The sequence below is a fragment of the Oreochromis niloticus genome, linkage group LG7, assembly GCF_001858045.2.
Source record: "Oreochromis niloticus isolate F11D_XX linkage group LG7, O_niloticus_UMD_NMBU, whole genome shotgun sequence".
NCBI lineage: Eukaryota > Metazoa > Chordata > Actinopteri > Cichliformes > Cichlidae > Oreochromis > Oreochromis niloticus.
Window position 1 is genome coordinate 18,044,202 of NC_031972.2, and position 20,382 is coordinate 18,064,583.

General features: G+C 40.8%; 2 protein-coding genes and 1 long non-coding RNA gene across 8 annotated transcripts in view; 1 reads left to right on the plus strand and 2 right to left on the minus strand.

Annotated features, from left to right (window-relative positions):
* Positions 1–228: 228 nt before the first annotated feature.
* alpk2 (alpha-kinase 2) lies at positions 229–10,942 on the plus strand. Of its 2 annotated transcripts, XM_005456274.3 has the most exons (10): positions 2,029–3,949; positions 4,991–6,533; positions 6,620–6,767; positions 6,914–7,041; positions 7,150–7,194; positions 7,291–7,589; positions 9,422–9,510; positions 9,601–9,818; positions 9,924–9,972; positions 10,068–10,942. In XM_005456274.3, the coding sequence occupies exons 1-10, from the start codon at positions 2,183–2,185 to the stop codon at positions 10,273–10,275; spliced, it is 4,494 nt and encodes a 1,497-aa protein (XP_005456331.1). In that variant the 5' UTR covers positions 2,029–2,182; the 3' UTR covers positions 10,276–10,942. The 2 variants fall into 2 exon arrangements, with proteins under 2 accessions (XP_005456332.1, XP_005456331.1); XM_005456275.4 differs by lacking the exons at positions 9,422–9,510; positions 9,601–9,818; positions 9,924–9,972; positions 10,068–10,942 and adding an exon at positions 229–287 and having other exon boundaries at positions 7,150–7,392.
* A 148-nt stretch (positions 10,943–11,090) lies between these two features.
* LOC112847572 (uncharacterized) lies at positions 11,091–13,713 on the minus strand. Its single transcript, XR_003221182.1, has 2 exons — positions 13,345–13,713; positions 11,091–12,476 (listed from the first exon to the last, which is right to left on the minus strand). It is a non-coding gene; the product is annotated as an uncharacterized LOC112847572 (long non-coding RNA).
* A 1,144-nt stretch (positions 13,714–14,857) lies between these two features.
* nedd4l (NEDD4 like E3 ubiquitin protein ligase) overlaps positions 14,858–20,382 on the minus strand; it is a 43,468-nt gene continuing 37,943 nt past the window's right edge. For all 5 annotated transcript variants that reach the window (XM_013275199.3, XM_013275198.3, XM_013275196.3 and 2 more), the window contains 8 exons: positions 20,260–20,355; positions 20,074–20,147; positions 19,907–19,967; positions 19,416–19,475; positions 18,986–19,093; positions 18,116–18,212; positions 17,690–17,762; positions 14,858–16,784 (listed from right to left, as the gene is read on the minus strand). In XM_013275199.3, coding sequence (XP_013130653.1) covers positions 16,682–16,784; positions 17,690–17,762; positions 18,116–18,212; positions 18,986–19,093; positions 19,416–19,475; positions 19,907–19,967; positions 20,074–20,147; positions 20,260–20,355 — 672 coding nt within the window. In that variant the 3' untranslated portion in view covers positions 14,858–16,681. The remainder of the gene's footprint in view (positions 16,785–17,689; positions 17,763–18,115; positions 18,213–18,985; positions 19,094–19,415; positions 19,476–19,906; positions 19,968–20,073; positions 20,148–20,259; positions 20,356–20,382) is intronic.

The following is a 20,382-nucleotide window of genomic DNA, read 5'->3' on the forward strand; positions in this document are numbered from 1 at the left end:
AGGATAAAAATGATTTGAACAAGAAATCAAAGAAATCAAACAGACAATTAAACAACCGCAACTCAAGTCTTCAGTCTGTAAAGTAGGCCATCATTGAAACGGCCTGTAAATATAGATATCGAGTGTTAGATCGGCACATGTCCACTATATCAGATAACCGACTTTGTACTTGTGGGGAGACAACATTTAAAAATAGACTCACACCCCGAGACCGCCAGCTCTGCCTATGCTTGTACTGAAGTCCTACATCATAGGTCTATATTCTCAACCATACAGCTATCAAAAGGGTACGTACTACTTGCATGGCTGGAAATCCCCCCCACCTCACCAGATAGACAACTGTTTTAATGCCTTGAGTAATAGTTATACTTTTATCCTTTATGATTCACCTGTGTCATGACTTGTTAGACATTTGTTTGTGGCTTTCTTTGGAATGGTAAACGTGGACAGTCACACTTCATCTGGATAGGTGGACGCATAAACTCCGCTGTGCTACACGATACACACGACACGCTTGGTCAAAAATCTGAATTGATTCCTTTATGTGAATTATTTCGGTTTTCATTTCCCTCTTCATTTTTAATATGTGACTGTCAGGGAACTCTTACATTTTAAGGCAGCCTGTGCTGATATTATCAAAACTTTGTTCAAAAGCTTTTCAGGCAAAAGATTGAAAATAGAGACACTTTCAAGATGCAGCACACTTGGGGAGGTTATTTGGCTGAGGTTGGTTTTATTTTGGAAGATCCACAAGAAGAATTCAAACCCAAACACATTTACATTACACCATTCAATCCTGCCACCAAAACTGCTTTGAATTGCATGTGCAAGAGTGAAATGTACTGTCATATCTTAACAAAGTCTAAATGTGGGGTTAAAAAATGTACGACATTTTTTTCTTGATCAAGGAGATCAAGAAAAAAAAAAGGAATTTACTTTGGTTGGTATTAAGGTCATTCATCAGATTAACTGGCTTTATTGTGACATAGAAAAAAATAATATTGGTGTTTTTAACCCTGATCTTTTTTTTTCTGTCTAAAATCATTGTGAAATCAGTTTCAAATAGAAGTTTGTCAATAAACTCAGAGTAGGTAGGATTTGAATTTCATAGTAAACATCTGAGGTGGAGGGCTGTGCGACGTGTCCTTGCGTGCAGCAGGAATGAATGTGACAAATGCAGGTCACGGGTAAAGATGTTCTGGTATTTTTCCAGTGTCTGTGCCACTACCTCCCCTCCAGAAATCTTGTATATCAGCGTGCATGATTTAAAGTCTCCACCATCAACACTTCATATAATGCCCGCTGCAAGTGTGTCGGATTGTCTGCAATGGCATTTTAAGAGGCATCTTCGATGTTAAAGTCACGTAGAGACACCAAATAATTGCTGCTGTAGTGAGGTATTGCTGTACAACAAATTTAGATAAATGTGAAGGGCTTTAACTAACTATACAGACCAGAGATGGTACTTTCCCTGTAGCTTCATGAACATCAGGTATCATGTTAGCAATAATCATTAAATTTTTAATTAACTTTTTTTGTTTTCACAAAGAATCCCAACTTTGCACCTTTTTTTAAATGGTTTCCTCAGTGTGTAAGTAACGCTTCTGTTCATCAGGTAAATAGTATATTGATAATGTAGTCAATGCACATTTCACCACCACTTGACTATTCAAGAAAATAGACTTTAGAGAGCACAATCTTCCACTGGCAACAAGAAAAGCATCACGAGGCAGACTTCTTTATCAACAAAGAAGTAATGGCAGGAAGGCTTCCTGTTGATAAGATATGTCAAGTGTGTCTTAAACGTCCTTGAAATAGATGCAACATGCCACTGAATGAACCATCTCCTGCTGCTTAGATAAGCAAAATGCAAACTGACAGCTAAAAGGAGATAGTAGCTTTTGCTTCAGATACTTCAAGGAAGTAAATTCAAACATAAGACTCAAGCCAGAGATTCTCTTTCACATCTTTGCATTTTAACTGTTTATTTATTTGAATTTTATGCTAACCTAGTGTGTCACTTTGCAGATACTGAATTAGATAAACAAGGATCCAAATGTACTCTGGGATGGAATAATGACAGAAGGTGCAACAAATCTGTCACTGTACACAAAACTTTGTCGGCCTCATGTTGCTGTCAGTTTTTTGACAACCTCCCCGAGACGCTCGACTAGAAGTCCCCATGGACGCCTCACTTCCTTGCGCAGACAGCCAAAGTCAGCCGGCTCTGACAGACAGTCAGACTTTGGATTTTGACTCGGTTATGCACAGTCCCACAGTAGACAAGCTGTCTGCACAAGAACCAGGAACAGAGACTGCGCACTGTCTTTCAGACACCACCGATAAATCCACACTACATGTTTCTGCAGACCCACACAGCCTAAAGTCTTTATCGTCCATCCAAAATGTATCAGAGCAGTTTTCGCTTTCCTCAGAGGCTTCACCAACGGATGACAATTTCAGGGTTCAGCACTGTTTGAGCCAGTCAGGAAGGAAATCACCTCTAATACCTCAACTCTGTCAGGACCTCATTTTACCTCAGCCTGAATCTGCTTCTTCTCCTCTCATGGAACGACATACTCCACCTGAATCTTTTGGGGCTGTGTCACTCACACTTGAAGGTTTGATGGAGCTGTCTGTCACTGTCCCCTACTCCAGTCCCAGTTTCAGCTCTGAAAACAAACCTCCATTATTAAGGTCGTTATCACCTCAGTCAGACAGTTCAGATAGCGATACGGCTGTAGCGCCTTTGTCAGATCTTTATATCTTTGAAAGTGACACGCAGGACTTCATTCGAAGCCCAAGTATAGCTCCCGGTGAGATTAAATGTTCTGAATACCAGCCATTATCACAAACAAGTGGGGAACAAGTGAACCCTAACTGTGATAAACATGTACTGATGTGTGATTCATCAGGCGTGACAGGATGTCATCACAGCTCTTGTGAGGAACAATCCACAGAGAATAATGAGCCAGACGTGAGTGAACACTTGGGGCTAAGAACACCTGCTGTAAATGCTTGTGAGGCATACTTTATGTCTCTAAATGATGAGAGACAAAGAAAAGCAGAGGTCACTGGAGCAACCCCCCCGCGCGGCAACAGCCCTATGGAGGTCTGGCAGGACGCACATCAGTATCTGGCTGGTGATGATACAGAAGATCGGGATGTTTTGGACAAGATGCATCACTCTGTGATCCAAGAAGCTCTCGCTCCTGCCAGTCACTTGTCTTGTTCCCCAAGAGAGACACAGGTTTCACATTACAACCCTGAAGGTAGCAAGGGGATTGGCTGGACGGGCGATGACACCAAAGGTTGGGGGCCACCAATTGAGAGGTGGTCATCAGTAGACAGCTGGGCAAGTGCTCTCTCAGATTGGACTGGGATCATTGCAGCTCCATCAGAGGACTTCACATCAGCCTTTTCAGAAATAGGGGCTGAAATAGATGCATTGACACAGGCCCTATCAGAGGTAAATACTCATACAGAAGCAGAGACTGTGAAAGAAGGACACAATCTAGAAACAACAGCTAAGGCACAAATGGGTGTGCAGGATCAACCTCTAAGCACACAAAACATCTCAGAGAGCTCCATCCACTCTGGGCAAGGCTGTCTCTCTTTGTGCCTCGACTCTACAGGACTCGAACCCCATCACACAGAGGGGGCTGAATCCTTATGCAATCCAACACCCACCACACAGGGAGACAAGTGCTCCCCATCCAGAGGTGCACCTGGTACAACGGTGGCCTTTTCAGGAGAAAACACAGCAGATGCAACTGTGGTTACACTGATGTCTGGATCTACTTCTGCTGATCTGGACCTCTCTCCGTTTGATGAATGTGCAGAGTCCCAGGACACAGAAAGTTTCATCAGCGATGAAAAAACCCCAGTCGTACTGAGTATAATAGAAGATACAGATTTGGACCCTCCTACAGATTTAATAACCAAGGAGGTAAGATGGTAGATATTTGAACACTTGAGAGGTGAAAGTTTGTGATCAGCATGAAGTGAAAACATGAACTATTACAGAATATTTTGCAGTCGTGCTTGGGGGATGTGTGCAACTCTTTCCAGTCTGTCTGTTTGCATGATGGCCAACAGCATCGTTGGCCAGCAGACAAATCAGTCATGCCCTTTTGAAACACAGGCACAAAGTTAAAAAACATTCCTGCTCTTGTCCTTGTCGTCGTTGTCATACCTTTAATATCACTAAGCCAGTCATGAGTTGCGCTGAATATAAAATCCACGTATGTCACCACACACCAGGCTCGCGAGCATTGTCGGCTTGCTTTGGATTGGAGCCATTCAGTTTGCAACCAAGTCCTTGCACCCACAGCCTTGATTGGATAAGTCGTTTGGCTCCCAACCTCAAAGACTGACAGCTGTGGGTGCTGAGGGAAAAATGAGTGCCTAAGAGGAAAACTTTGGATTGACAGAAATGGCACCTAATAATAGCTGAGAGTCCAGTGATAATAGCATGCATCCTTGGCGTGTCAGGGTGAGAGGAGAGCACAGCTGAAAACTGAAACACGACTCTCCATTGCCCTCTCTCTATTTGTACGCACCCTTTGACACACCCATTTCCACCACATCTCCTTTAAAAAGCCCCGATCAGGACCCTGACAGGTTCTTGGGGCTAGGACACTGCTTTTGGTTGACTTAGAGGTGCAATTGCAGCTGGAGGTAGAGTCTTTAACACTGACAGTCAAGGTTCCAGTTGCATGCAGGACATATGGACTGGTGGATTGGGTATAGAAGCATGGTGTTTTATAAACGTCTGATTTTTGGCTCTATAGAAAGGTACGTGCTGAAATGAAAAATATCTGATCAGTCTTTAATGTAATTGCCTGATACTGAACCCTAAGGCAGCGTATTAAAAGCACTGTTACAGTGTTCTGTGTTCGTCTATGTGCAGCCATAGAGGAAATTGAAAGAGAACTTTCTTTAATTCTCAGTTTAACACTTTGTTGTTCTTTGTCCTTTTCTTTATCAGCCCATTGGAGATAGACTGTGTGAAGTGACAGATGAACACAGGCTTGTCCAGCTGGGCTCAGTGGCCGAGCCGGAAGCTAAACTGAGCTGTGGGCGATTTGAGGTTAATAGGGATGAAAACAAATCAATAACTGATCGTAGTGTCCTCACCCCGGACGCTCTGACAGACTCAAACGTGCCAGGTGGAGACACACAACCTAGCCTGCATTTTAATGCTGACAACCGCGTGTCTATTGACACTTTGCCAGACCTTGATAGAGCACGTCAGGTGGAGGCGCAGAGGGCTAGTCCCACATTTATTATGCCCTTAGCTCCAGTGAGTATTGGCCCTTCCCTCAACTGTAGGACAAGCAGCAGTTTGGAAGGTGATCAGATTTGTTTGAAAGGCTCTCTCAATAACAACAGTTGCAATCAAGTAAGACAGAGCGCTCTCTTGCCAACCTCGGATGGAATTACTAACAAAGCATCTCTGGAAGGCGGTGAGGAGTTGATTCATGAAAAGCAGAATACGACAAAGACTGCTGAGAGATCTTCACCAGAGGGACTACAAGGCTTGAAAACTAGTGACACTGTAGACTCTTTCTTTTCTAGAAAGACAATATTTGAGGAGATTGATGACTTCAATAGGGAACTAGAAAACTTCATCCCTATCCCCGCTGAAAATTTCTTCATTTCAAAAGAGAAACACATTGCATGCATCACTTTAGATATTTATGATCCATTTGTCTCCAAGCCTGTAAAAGCCAAAGCTATTAAATCGGAGAAGGTTGATCTGACTCATAAAAAGACTGAAAAGATGCCTCACAAAACCCACAAGAACACCTCAGAGGGAAAAACACGATCCAAAAAGGATAAATCGTCTGGTCATCATCATTTCACCCAACCTTCCAAAAAACAGGAAAGCAAATGTCACCGTGTTTCCGCTCAGCAGACCTCCAACCAGCAAGACACTCACCCTACTATTGGAGAAAATCATAGCAGTGAGAACAGTCAATCTGGACTTGAGGCCAAGGAGGCCACATTGGTTATTGAGGCAGGTGTAGTAACTGAGAAGGCAACAAGCAAGCCACACGGCAAGAAGAAAAAGAAACATGGTCAGAATACAGCGCCGGGGGAGCCACTGGCTGAAGTGGAGAATGGAGCAAAATCAAAGACTGCAAAAGGAAGAATCGAGCTGTTCGAATCTAAGTTGGGTGCCAAAGCTGGCAAAGCTCAAAAGGAAAGCGAACAGCCAGATGTAGCCGAAATAAAGTCCCAGCAGCAATCGGAGGCTAAAGCGTCAGAGGGAGAACAACCTCCACATCCCACAGACAATAAGGGCCACCAGCCAAAGAACTTTACAAGTCCTCTGAATGATGATGTGGTTAAAAGGCGACGTCTGTCAGAGAATAAGTTTGGGAAGACTGTGAGCATTTTGGAGTCTAAACTACCAAAGTCAGACGTGTCAGCAAAAGGAAAGGAAGCTGAGCTCAAGACTGATGTTGGAGGAACTCGTAAGAAGGCGTACAGTGAAGTGGTCAAACAGAGGATTCCACCCAAGGAAGGTACGGGAATTGATTAAACAGCTAGTCCTCTGCATGGAAACACATATTTCACATGGCATTATTAAAGCCTATCATAATATCTGCAGAGCCCAAGGTGGTGAAGCCTATCCAGGCAGTGGCAGTGAGTGGTGACCCCCAGAGTCTGTGCCTGTGGTGTCAGTTTGCTGCTGTAACTTCGGCCTACACTGTGACCTGGAGCAGAGAGGGTACTGTCCTGGTTGAGATGAAAAGAAGGTAATTCATATGACTTTTATGTCATTTTTAGCAATAATAATGTCCTACCGAGCTGGTTTAGCTTCCCTGCAGCTGCTTTGTATCTGCAAGCTGCTTTGCAACTGTCTGTTTTCTTCTACTGAGTAACACTGTCCCTTTGTCTGAAGTGCAGGGGACGAGAGCAGAGTGTCCCTGACCATCAGCAATGCTTCTCACAAAGATCTGGGCAAGTACCTCTGCCAGCTCAGCAGCTTACATGGCTCAGTCAGCCTGGACTACCTGCTCACATATGAAGGTAACAAAGAAATGTAGCTCATTTTTGAAAGTGAAAATTTTTAAAACGTTTACATGATGTATATAAATGAAAACTACATTTTTTTTTATTTTCCCCGTTATTTTACAGTGCTCAGTGAGATTGTCATCCCTCTAGCTCCAAAAACCGTTTCATGTGAGTTAAGATCTAGGAGCATGTTACTTTCTACAGCTGGGCTTTAAAAAGAAGACCCCAGATGTAGTATTGTGTCTGTATTTTTTTCCTCCCCAGCTGACCCTGTTGAGGTTAGTAGTGAAGAAGAGGACGCCCACTTCTCCAGACTCTTGTTCAAAGACGATTTCTTATCCGATCAATACTTTGGAGACAGCCATCCTATCAGTATGATCACCGAAAAGGAACACTTTGGGGAGGGCATGCATCGGCGGGCTTTCCGGACCAAGCTGCATGCGGGTCAGATACCCCTGTTACTGCCAGGTCACTCCTGTGTGCTCAAAGTGCACAATGCTATCAGCTATGGGACCAAGAACAATGAAGAGCTTGTTCAGAAGAACTTCACCTTGGCTGTGGAGGTACGAAAATCACAGTTAGTCTGTAGTAATTCTTCATGGCTCAAGGAGTAATTATGAGATTATAGAAGACTGTAGGAAAACAGCCCTCAGCTCCCTTTGCACTACGCCCTCGCTAACTCTCCTGATGATATCTAGCCCCGGTCACTAGTTTCAAATTTACTAAGTAAAACATGAGGCTAATTTTGGAAATGAGGGTCTCCATTAGAGTCAAAAAGGAGGACAAAGCAGATCATATTTTAAGGTTATTGCACCTGGTGGCTGATGGAAAGATGGCACTGCAACAAAAACCTTGTGATTGCTTTGGTTGCTAGCATATTGGTGCAGTCACCTGTAGTTTGCATGGAAGATGCTGACTTGTGTGCTAGCACTTGCTAAGCTGTAGCCATGCAGTGGCAAACTTTGAGAAAATACAACATGAACCAGAATCAAAGTAAAAGTCATGTCTCAGTGCTGCAGTTGGCATGTTTACAGACATGTTAGCATCTTCCATGTTATCATGTTAGAACTGTCGCAATCAGCCAGCGATCAAATCAGTCAAAAGAAGGTTTTTGTCAGCTGACTGGTGAACACGTTTTCTCCCTAGCAGCTGTGGTTGTTAGGAGCTCACTGACTAATCTCTAAGCCTTTGTTACTGGGGCTATCAATCTCAGCAACCACTCACCAGCTGGTTGGAGCATACCTCTTTTTCCCTAATGACCCGCGGTTGCCCAATGGTTTTAGACCGTTCTTAAGTGTGGCTGGGGACTTAGTGATGTGACTCTACACCAGAGGTGCCCAATCCCAGTCGTTGAGCGCGACTTGATTTGCCAGACTTGATGGCATGCCGAATTGGTAATCCAACTATTTGATTCAGCTGTGTTGGAGTAGGGATGCATCTAAAAGCTGCAGGACAGTAGCTCTTGAGGACTGGGATTGGGCACCCCTGCTCTACACTGTCACACGTCCACTATGGTGGCCAAGTGAGTTGTCGTTAGTTGTTATCTGACTGCAAAACCTAATTTGGACTAATTGTGTCCAGTTTCAAAACAGTAAGGTAGTGACAGTGTTAAAGCTCAGGGTAAATCTTCATAACAGGAACTCAGCTACATTTTATACACAGTCTATATATGATTAGCTCTATGGTTGTTGCTATCATCCTTTTTCTGGAGACTGAAGTGACTCTTGACTGTGAGGGAGACATGCTAAGTAGCACTAGCACATTTGTTTTAAGCTGCTAGACCACACTTGAATTTTAATCACCAAACACTGCAAAACGGACCTCTTGGCCCAACTTTAACTGCAGCTAAGCCCAGTACACCACAGTATTTGACAGCTACACTGCAAAAACTCAAAATCTTACCAAGAGTATTTGTCTTATTTCTAGTCAAAATCATCTCATTACACTTAAAATAAGACAGAATCAGCTAAAGGGCAACATTTCAGTAAGCTAAAGGAACTTGTTTCAAGACAGTAAATCTTAAAACTAGAAAAAAACTAGACAATTTTCACTTGTTTCATTGGCAGATTTTTCCACTTATTTCAAGCTAAAATATCTTGTATTAAGTAAAAAAATCTGCCATAACGCCATAAAGGAAAGGTGAAAAGTGCTCTTTTACCAGACTACAAAGAAAGTTTTACTTTTGTCTTTACCTACATGCACCATAATGACACTATACTTAGTTTACAACTCCAAAGTGTCTGTAATAGTATGCTGTTCTACAGAATACATACTGCAAATTTTTTCTTTGTATGTGTGTTAAAAGTTGGATTAAAAAATAAAATTCTCACCAATCGATTCAGTTCACTTCATTCTGTTTCATTTTATTATTTCATTTATTTTTGATGCTCTGCAGGAATGCCAGGTCCAGAACACAGCAAGAGAGTACATCAAAGCTTACACTGCTGCTGCTCAGTCCACCGAAGCCTTCGGAGACATCCCAGAGTGAGTGACACGTTTGATAAGCTCGTTATCATTTCTTCACTACATTAATTCGCTTTTAATCGGAGCTACTTTGTTTGGGGCATTCACCAGGATAATTCCCATCTACCTGATTCACCGTCCGTCGAATGACATCCCCTACGCCACGCTGGAAGAGGAGCTGATCGGGGACTTTGTTAAATATTCAGTCAAGGACGGCAAAGAGATCAACCTGATGAGGCGTGATTCAGAGGCAGGACAGAAATGCTGTGCTTTCCAGCACTGGGTTTACCAAAAAACTGACGGCAACCTGCTGGTTACTGACATGCAAGGTCGGGAAAACAATTCAAATAAAATTGTAAAAAATCATTTTTTTGTGGGAACTATTTCTTTGCAGGTTAGAAATCTAAACATCTATGTGATTTGTTGCTTTTCAGGAGTTGGCATGAAGCTTACTGATGTGGGAATAGCCACCTGTAAGAAAGGGTGAGTATGTACATTTTATTGAGACCAAACACACTCTATGTGCAAACTGTGAATTTGCACTAACTGATCTCTGAATGTTATTTTTTTCTTTGTAGATACAAGGGATTCAAAGGAAACTGTGGCACCTCCTTCATAGACCAGTTTAAGGCCTTGCATCTGTGTAATGTGTACTGTGAGATGCTAGGTCTCAAATCCCTGCAGCCCAAAGCCAAAAAGCCAGCATCTGCTCCAAAATCCAAATCCCAGAGCTCCACTGCACCCAAGAAGAAAACATTTGGCCCAGTAGTTAAGGGGAAGTCATAACAGGAGGAGAATGCTGGACTAAGGATTTGATTATCAATTGAATCTGTTACCTTTTCTTTTTTTAGTGATTCGCGTGATTCACTTTGGACTGAATCCTGCAGAGTTTTATGGACAGTTTCTATAAACTTTTTAGATTTTAGGAGACCTTTTAAAGGTAATAAATGTAGCACAAGCAGCAGCTGCAGCTGACAAGACTGTCGATGAACTGTGATGTCTTGACTGATGAGCGAGGAACAATTTCCTCTTGTTTTTCTACTCCTGGGATATTTTCAAACTATTAGTTCATTAAATTAATGGACTTTTTATTGATTGATTAGATGAAATGTCTTTAAGTTAGGTTGTACGAATGGGTGTGTTTTGTTTTTTGTGTGTGTGTGTTCGCTTTGCAAACTGGCAAATAATTGATGAACATGTATCCAGTTTAATGTTACATTTTATTTGTTCATGTAACTGATTTAGAATGACATCATGATCCAACTCTGGACACAAAACAAAGACATTTTTACCCATAAAGTTGATGTATCACTTGAATGTATGTAGAAGTGAGCAGCTGTGAGCGTCTCTCAGTATTTCTAAGTTAGACTTTAGTGGTATAAAAGTCCTCCAGCTACCCACATTCAGTGCATGTATAGGGAAAGGCACGTCGAGTGAACCCTATAATACCACATTAACCTGACATTGAGAGGCTATATGATCCCAGGAGTATTCCAGCTATTCAGCTGCAGTCTAAAACAGTCTTTATACAACATGCCTCTGATCACTCCTCACTTCTACCTTTCAGACCCCTGACCCACATTGCTGACGTGGCACTGAGGTTGCAAATGTTTGATTTCTTTCGCATGTGCGTGGTAGGACAGGTGAAAGACGGTGAGTCAACATTACTAGAAGGAATACAAATTCCTGCGTATGTTTGTTCTCCGCTTGGTCTTGAAGGCGTCCGTGAAATGTGAACCTCTGTCAGCAACAAATCAAAAGCACTTTATTTATGGTAAACAGAGAGACAAATGTGCAATAGGCGTTACATTTACAAATCTGGCATCAGCAGTAGTAGTAAACCAAGGCCTGTTTTAAGGTCTCTAGCAGCAAATTAGCACCTTGAATCCAAAAAGAAAGTAGGCCACACTCAGAGGCTCAGCATCACATACGATGCATAAACACACCAAATGTCTATTTCCATCTCCTGCTCTGGTGTAGTGTGCACAGAGCCATTGGCACAGCTGACATACAGTCTTGCTTTACAGTGTGAACAACAAATTTAAAACAGGAGGATTTATTTAAAAAACAAAAAACAAAACACTTAAACCCAAAAGTGAAGGAATGCGCCGAGGTGCTTTTCACACTGTAGCTATTTAGTGTGATAATGGCGTTTGACGGAGAGGAAACAAACACCATTGTCACACTCCACAGCTCTGGAGGACAAGGTTTTCTGCAGACAGAGGCGCTGTTGGTGCAAAGTGGTGGATGGGTGACCTGGTGAAACAAAACGGGGGAAAAGTGTAAAATCAGGAAAGAAAAATCCAGATTAAATAAATTGTGCAGTTTATACTTGGCCAATTTTTTTTTTTTTTTTTTAAAGCAGTAAAAACAGACAATAACAGATTTTGAAGGAAAAGAAAAAAAAAAAAAGCCATAGTGTCATGTAAATATTCTAGGCTTATCCAGTATGTCCAAAGTCCAGTCTAGTCTTTTTTTTCCTAACTGATTGTGGGGATGACTGCAGCTGTGTGCACCTGTGTGTGTGAAGGAGACAAAGAAAGACCCATGTGAGACTCAATTACCAAGTTTACCTTAACTTCTTTAAAATGATGAAATTAAAGACTGGGTCAGGCTGTATGCCAAATGAGCTTGAATGAGTTTTCAGTCTACTTTTAATGTTAAACACATCTGAGCTGAATCGGCACAGGCGAGGGTCCATCAGAGCTCTTTACAATTTAAACTGTTCATTCAAACATTAAATGCTTCAGACCTATAGGAGGGAAATGCCTACTCACCTTAATTTTCAAAAGGTCTTTCCAGATTCATTCATACTCAATAGTTGCACTTTTCCCTGCAGCTACTCTTTTTCTCTTCTACTCTCGGTCTTCCTTCTCGTGCCAGTGTCTCTTTGTTAATGCCAGTTTTAAGTCCAGTAGAGCGTCCGCAGCTGCAGGTTCGTGAAGTGATCCGTGGTGCATTTGGGTTCAGGGCTGTCCCATCCAAGTCTTTATGTAGACAGAGCAGAGTTTGGACAAACAGCCAGTTGCACATTAGTGATAAGCTACGGGGGAAGTATTGATCGACCCTGACCAGAGGTAGAAGGTGGAGGGGAGACTTTAAAAAAAAAAAAAAAAAAAAAAAACACCTGGTCAGGGCCTTAATAATCAGGATTCACTGAAAGTCACTTTGAGCTCAGCAATAACAAACTTAAGACTGGTGCTGCTCCCAAGCAAATAAAGCAGTTTGGTGGAAATGAAATTTATTTTTGTTGGAGGTAGGAATCTAAAATACTCATACTGCAATGTGCTGTTTCATATGTTCTTGGTTTTAAACACCAAACTTTGAAGTTCCTAATTTATTCATGACCAAAAACATCAGTTCTAAGGTCACAACTTAATCTGCAATAGCTGCCAGGTGAATGAACAGTTACTGGCTAAACCACACGAATCCCACAAGTGTCAAAGGTCACAAGAGTTAGCTAAAAGTTATTTGCTGCGATAGTAGAGTTACACGTACAGTACTCGCCGAAATGTAGATTAAATTGAATTGAAAAATGAAATTGAGATTGAATTAATTAAAGTGATGGATAAATGGCTAAAGTACTTGTTTATAATTTTAAATATAAAACCTACATGTAATTAGATGTAATTCATACAGTTTTTTACCAAACTGAGATTAACAGCGTGCATGAACTTGACAGGCTTTTAAGTTCACTGTTGTAATGCAAGGTTAACAAAGGCCTGTATGACACTGAAAACAGCTTTACATGAACGGTCCAGTGTTTTACTCAGAAACAAGTGTTTAACCTGAAATCAAATCCATTAAAAGTTCATGTACATCTACAAGAACAAAACAAACCTGTTTCAATAATACCTGTGATTTTTTTTTTTAAAGTGAGTGAAAGCGTTTATAAGGAGCTACAGGAGAAAAGTTGGCTTTTGGTTTGTTTGTGACCAGATTGAGGGTAGGAGGGCTTGATAAAATGTCCCCGGACTGGCAGGGTGGCTTTTATTTGCTCGTCCTTGAAGCTGATAACTCTTAGATTGCCTGTGTGAATGAACTGAGGTCCCTTCACCGCCCACGTGCACACATACACACAGAGAGAGAGAGAGAGAAAGATGGTAGTAAGTTTCGATTATTTGTCGATGCAGACAAATTTTCAGTTAAAAAAAAAAAAAAAAAAAAAAAAAAAGCACAGATACCTGGAAACTGAATAGAAATAGTTAGAATTGAAGAATGTAGGTGGAAAAAAAAAAAAAAAAAAAAAAAAAAAGAGCAGCAGCGCTTCATCTGGGATTACAAAGATTTCTGAAAACTTTGCAAACTTGTGTGAGTGAAGTAAGTTGGCAGAAGTGCTGAACTGATACACTTTAAGAGACGGTTATTTCTGAGGAAGGTCATCAAATGAGTTAAAATACGATAAATTAAAATATAGGGGCATATTTATCCACCCAAATTTGTATGAATGATCAGTCAGTAATAAAGTTAGAAAAAGTCTCTGATTACATGTTAAAAATACACTCACCAGCCCCTTTATTAGGTACACCTGTTCAGCTGTTCAACACAAATGTCTAATCAGCAATGGCAGCAGTTCCAAAGCTTCAGCCAGTGGTTTGATTTCTGATCTGTTCTTCAGCTCCTTTAGGTCATGGCAGGATGCTTTTCGAGGTCTTTTAGTCTACTTCACTTTGTCAGACAGGTTCTGTTTAAATGATTTCATGATTGATCAGGTCTGGCAGTAATCAGGCCTGGGTGTGGCTAGTGAAATTTAAATTTAATGACAGTTAATCTGTCATTAAACACTGGAGGCAATTGTTTTCCTTAATAAATGAAATCATCATTTAAGAAGTTATTTTTTCTGACTAATATCAACATTTGTTTGATCTGAAATATGTAAGAGTAACAAACATGCAAAAAAAAAAAAAAAACCCTCAAATCTGTAAGGCAATCAATTTTACACACTGCACATTGGGGCATTTAAAATTTGAGGAATATGTAGTTGTAGTTCTGGCACGATTAGTCAAAGTACCAATTACACTGAATAATCCTTACTAGCATATTGTAATTTATTATATTTTTACAGTTTTTGATTCATTATTGATGCAAATTGCAACTTTGAAGCAAAAAAGCTCAGCAAACTTTCATTTTCAAGGGAGTCGTGCAGGTGTTATGGAGGACTTAAGCCATACGATCCAACCTTTCACATTTATAAGAAGCACATGCACAACTATAGGCTGACGATTTATCCAAAATGTACAGGATGCTCGTGCACTTGAGCAGATTTCTCCAAAGGGGCTTTATTGAAACAGTAAACAGTGTCCGTTTCACGGCTCTTCCACCTCGTTTTTAAGGAAAGTCAGATCTTGAATGATTAAACAACACAGTGTGTGAGAAGTCAGATTTTTATTTGACTGAAATTAAATGAACCACAAAGAGTTGCAGAAATCAGCGAACTGTGAACAAAATGATATTAACCCTCGTTTGTTTAAAAAAAACAAAACAAAAACAAAACTGTAGAGTCAGTCTGAGTGTTGGGATCACAAACCGGAAGAAACAGAAGGGAGGGAAATGTAGAGAAAGGGGAAAAAGGAAGAGATAAAAGAATATTAAAAGATGTGAAGGCTCAGCTTCATTTCTGTCAACTTTTTGTAGCAGTAGCCCAGATTTACAGACCACATATTGCACCAAGTGAGTGCTTTGAATAAGAGAGGGTGGGAGGGGGAAATCACATTCAAGTAAATGACAAGAGACATAACAGGCGACATGACCTCAGAGTGATCTATAAAGTGCCCTTTAGGTTCAATAGTGTTAGAAAAAGAGAAACAAGATAAGAAAAAAAGAAAACACTTCTTTTCCTTGTAAGAAACGTGCTGCTTTATATTCAGTGGGGATCACAGCTTTTCTCTCAAACATCCACGCACACACACACACACACACACAGCTTCATTTTAGTGTTGATCAGTAATACTTCTGTTAAATGTAATACATACATACATACATATATTCATATAATCATGAAAGAACTTAAAATTGTTTTTAAATCTCGCCTCAAGTACAATTTACAGCATTATGAACAGCAACAGGCATGAGAATATTAATGTAATCGTGACGTCTTAGAGAAACTACCCCCCCCCTTAATTTTAAGTTTTCCCTCCCCAACCTCAAGATCAATTACACTTCCAAATTATTACGTAGCAAACACAAGATACAGTTTCATGCTGCTCTCAAAGCACTACAATAAAAACAGTTTTATTAAACACATTTGCTATCACTGTAACAAATGATATGGATTAATCATTTCCCAGACTAGCCAGATTTTCACTTCACACACCATGTCATATATAGTTGTCAAAATAGTAAAGAACAATTGTTCATCAGTACAAATACACTGAGAGTACTTTCCTGGAAGAGTTATACCAAATGTTCAAAAGAAAACTTGTTCCATGATGACAAAATGGTTTTTTTTTTTAAGGAAAAAAAAAAGAATTTCCTATCTCTGGGAACTCATCCCCCATCTTTGAATCATTATTAGTGGCTGAAAAAAAAGAAAACTTTATTCTACAAAAAGGCTGCATGGTGATCTCTGATCACACAGTGCAGACAAGGCTCTACGGAGGGGCGTGGCCAATTTCCTGAAATGTGATTGGCTAGCATTCCTAAGGTAATCTGGTGTTGGTCTAAGGATTTGAGAGTGTTGTGATCATAGTGCCGTTGCAGTTTCTTAGAGAAATAGTGCATGTAGAAGCCAGATTAAGGCCATGCGAAGCACCCCTCTGTAGAAGGCGGTGCAAATACTGTGCTATAGTGTACATAAAGGAGCTATTGAAATGCATTGGTGTTTTCCAGCACTGTAGATTTTCACAGGACGAGGGTAGAGGGGGAAGAAACAGCGGATCAGGGGCCAGCTCCTGTCATTCATTGCTCATGCCTGTGGATAACAGAATTCAGCATTCGAAACAGTGCGACACTCCCTTCCTTTCCCCAGCACCTTAAAAGGAGGGACCTACCCAGACTTAAAAGATATAAAGACGTAGGCATATTGGCTCGACAAGTCGCTGTACAGTCTCGAACCACCGTGCAGTGGAGGTGGCTCGCAGTCAGGCATTACAGTACAACATGCTTGCACAGAACTGCTACAGCAGCTGGTTTGACATCCCTGTTTCATTTTGTCTTATCGTTGGAGGGTTGGATGCGGTTGGAGGGAGCCGTTCTAGTCGACTCCCTCGAAGCCCTGCGCGTTCTCGACGGCCATCAGGAGCTTCTCTCTCAGGTCTTCAAATGATTCATAGGTTGGTAGATCCAAGCGGTTAAAACTGGAAAAGAAAAAGGTAACATTTATAATAAATTAATTAATTAAATTTTTTGGTTCTGTATGAGGCAATGTCATATCATCCACAGGGATCACTCAAGTCATTTTCATTTTTATAGCGCCAAATAGTTGCCTTGAGGCACTTTTTACTGTAAGTTAAAGATCCTACAGTAATTCAGAGAAAACCCTCACCCCGTCTCATTATTAAAGCCCTACCCCACAGCTCATGATCATAGTTAAGGTTAGGAATGTAGAGCGACCAGTACATCAACAGCTTCACTTCTTACCATGACAGACCAGTACAATCTCCACATGACCATTGACGCCGCACCAGTCTGTCTGTCATATGAGACTATAGGAAGAACTGCAAATATGCAGTTAACCTCTGTACAAGACTTGTGTAAATCTTTCACATACAAAAGGGCTTCAAATACTATGGCAGCATATAAAACAGTGGCAATAGTGCTACAATGTATTTGAGAAATAAGCTCACAAGTACGATTTAGCTCATACCTTCTCCTGCGTGGCTACAAAAAAAATATACAAATTCAGTCCGTGATGCTAAAGAGAAGAACACAGACCGCACACACACTGAACATTGGACTGGATGACCGACAAACTGAAAACCAAGAATATTACTGCCAAGTTTAATGTGGTCACCAGGGGGCAAAAACATAAAAATGAATGTCTTCACACTAACTGGTACCATGCACACTTTTACCTTGCATGTGACAAAAACTCTGCCCAGCTGACATTCCCATCAGTTTAGCTTTAAGTGCCTGCTAGGACTGTCACTGAAAGCATGTCAGATTTTTTTGCCAAGCACCACTGTGCAGCTTCACAGAGCTGCTAGCACAGCTGCAGACTCTCAGCTTTGTTGTTCTGTGAGTGTGTGTAGCAGTGACATACCATGTGTGAGCTCTTGGCAACTTATCTGGTGTTCCCCACTGCTCGATGGTGAACAGCTGAGGACCATTAGAACCTGGCACAACGGGAGAAACAATTATGATTCCACTCTTGATGCACACACGAGGACAAATTAAACCCTTTAAGACCTTGGCTGCAGGAAAGCCTTTGGATATTTACTGAATCTAAAACAAAGGATTTTTTTTTTTTTTTTTTTTAAACAAATCAATGTGACATTTTACAACTTAGCAAATCTTGACATCTCTTTTTATGTGTGGAATTGCATTTACTCAATCTTTGGACCACAATTTGTTAGAAAAGGATTTTTGTGACCTTGTTGCATCTTGTTCTGGCCAAGCATATGCTAACACTGCTACAAAAGTAGAAAACACCACACAAACACCAAACTTATCTGCTTAGGTCACGTACCATAAAGCTCAGCAAAACCATTCATGGGCACTCGTGATGTTCCTGTGACAAACTGGAGGAGTCGAATTCTTTTTTCAGCATCCATCAACAAGACAACCTGACGAGAGAGGAACATTTCAATTTCCAAAAAGTCAACAAAATTTTTCAATCAAAAAAATAAATAACACTCTCTTTATTAATGCTTTCCCATCAACTCAACACAAAATGATATTTGAAGAAAGTTTCTGCATATAGTTTTGCAATCTTGCCTTTGTGCACGTCTGTGTGGGGATGAAGTTTTAGATCTCTGACGTGAGGACATTTGGGAAAGTGAGGACATGGACGGTCCTCATTTTGTGACCTTCAAAGAACTGCTGGACTGCATTTTAGGGTTAACAGTGAGTTATTAAACTAGTTGTTAACTAATTGGCAAGAGGTAAGGGTATGTTTATGTCAATGAGTGTCCTCACAAATATACGCAGAGTATAAATGTACATTTGAACACACACAAAAAAAGAAAAAACATCAAAGGAAAAAGTGACGACACAAAATTAAACAGAAGCGGTCGGAGCCTTTAATCAGATGACAGGACACAGCAGTCACTGTGGCTAGTGTGTGTTTGCTGTGTGAGTGTGTTAACGCTCAAGTCAAGACAAATGATAACCAGGGGCAGGTACCACTTTAGCCTCTTTCATCAGAGCAAACAAGCCTGTTCTTCCAAACAGACTTTGATCTTCAAAAACGAGGCCAGCAACTTCCACTCGCAGGCCAGATGGAGGGAAACGTGCTTTTATGATGAAACGTCCAGAAACGCGTAGACTAACATAGTTTAAATGCTTCTGCTGCATCCAGTTATGAGTCTCGAACTGTGTAACTGAGTAATGAGCATACCTTCCAGAACCACTGTATGACGGGGTGATTGGGACAGTAGCCATTCTTGTAAACGGTGTGTTGTCTCCAGTCGTTGACGTCAACGTCACCCAGACCACACATGAGCAGCTACAGAGAGACGGGGGTGAAGTTAGACAGCATTTACACCCAGTGCCACATTTTACCATAAAATAAACCCTTAAAAATTTTAACGAATCTTCCAGGTATAGCCTTAAATAAACGGTCTATAATAAGTGTCCCAGCAAGCAAGGTTACTTAGGACAGTCTAAAGATGACAAAGCAGCTTAAGAGTAGGATAAAATATTCTCACACAAGTAGTATTTTAATTTAAAAAAACAAAACAAAAAAACCCCCCATCTTGATATTAATTTTACCCACTGGATAATAAGTTAAACATTTTTTTTTAGCTTTACTAGAAAGATATTCATACCTCCAGTTCGTTTTCATCAAAGATCTTGATCAGATCTATTTGAATGAGCTCAGTGAAGCCCTGAAAATTAAACAAAAGGAATTATAATAACAAGTAAGCAGCTTTAGAAGAATTTAAATTCAACTCTTAAACTAAGTAATGGTAAAATGGACTATTTCTTCTATAGCGCTTTTCTACTTTGCCTGAGCACTTAAAGTGCTCTATACAACAACCATTCACACAAGCACTTTTCTATGCTTTGTTTATGTAAGTGCTTTCTATCTAACATTCACACACATTCATACTCTGATAGTTGCATCGGAAAGCAACTTCGGGTTAGTATCTTGGCCAAGGATATTATGCATGCAGACTGGAGCAGCCAGGGATCGAACCACCAACCTTTCGATTAGCAGATGACCTGCCTCTTAAGCTACAGCCCCCCCAAAGGCTTAGGTAAACTAACTAAAAATCAGTGGCCACATTGCCCTCGAGTGGTAAGCGTACATAAATACCTCCAAGAAAGCGTTCATCTGCTTCTGGACCCGATTGACAAATCTCCACTGAATGACCAGACTGACAGAGGGAAAATTCATATTTATTATTATTGTAGATGAGCATATGATTGCAATTTTGTTCATAAATATGAGTCAACGGATGACATGAAAATAAAAATACTTACTCTATGTATTCCTTCTTGTTGTCATTGGTGACCACCATGTCTGAGCCACTGGGCTTCAAGTCAACCTGGTAGGTCTGAAGGATTAAATAAAAGGCGAGTTTTCTTCTGATACGCAATAACATTAGTATACTGAAATTAAAATGAGGTTTTAACTGATTAAAAGTGACTGCTTCGATGCCTGCACACCTGCCCAAAATTGTCCTCATCAATGCAAAACCTCAAGTCCAGCTCAGTGGGATCATTCTCCAGAATCCACTTTAGAGAGTTGTAGTACTCACTGTCCTATTAGACACAAAGAAAATTAAAGAA

Coding starts and splice junctions, on each gene's coding strand:
- alpk2 (XM_005456274.3), top strand. CDS start 2,183: ATGGACGCCTCACTTCCTTGCGCAGACAGCCAAAGTCAGCCGGCTCTG. Junction 6,768..6,913: donor CTGGTTGAGATGAAAAGAAG/GTAATTCATATG, acceptor CTTTGTCTGAAG/TGCAGGGGACGAGAGCAGAG. Junction 9,973..10,067: donor ATAGCCACCTGTAAGAAAGG/GTGAGTATGTAC, acceptor TTTTCTTTGTAG/ATACAAGGGATTCAAAGGAA.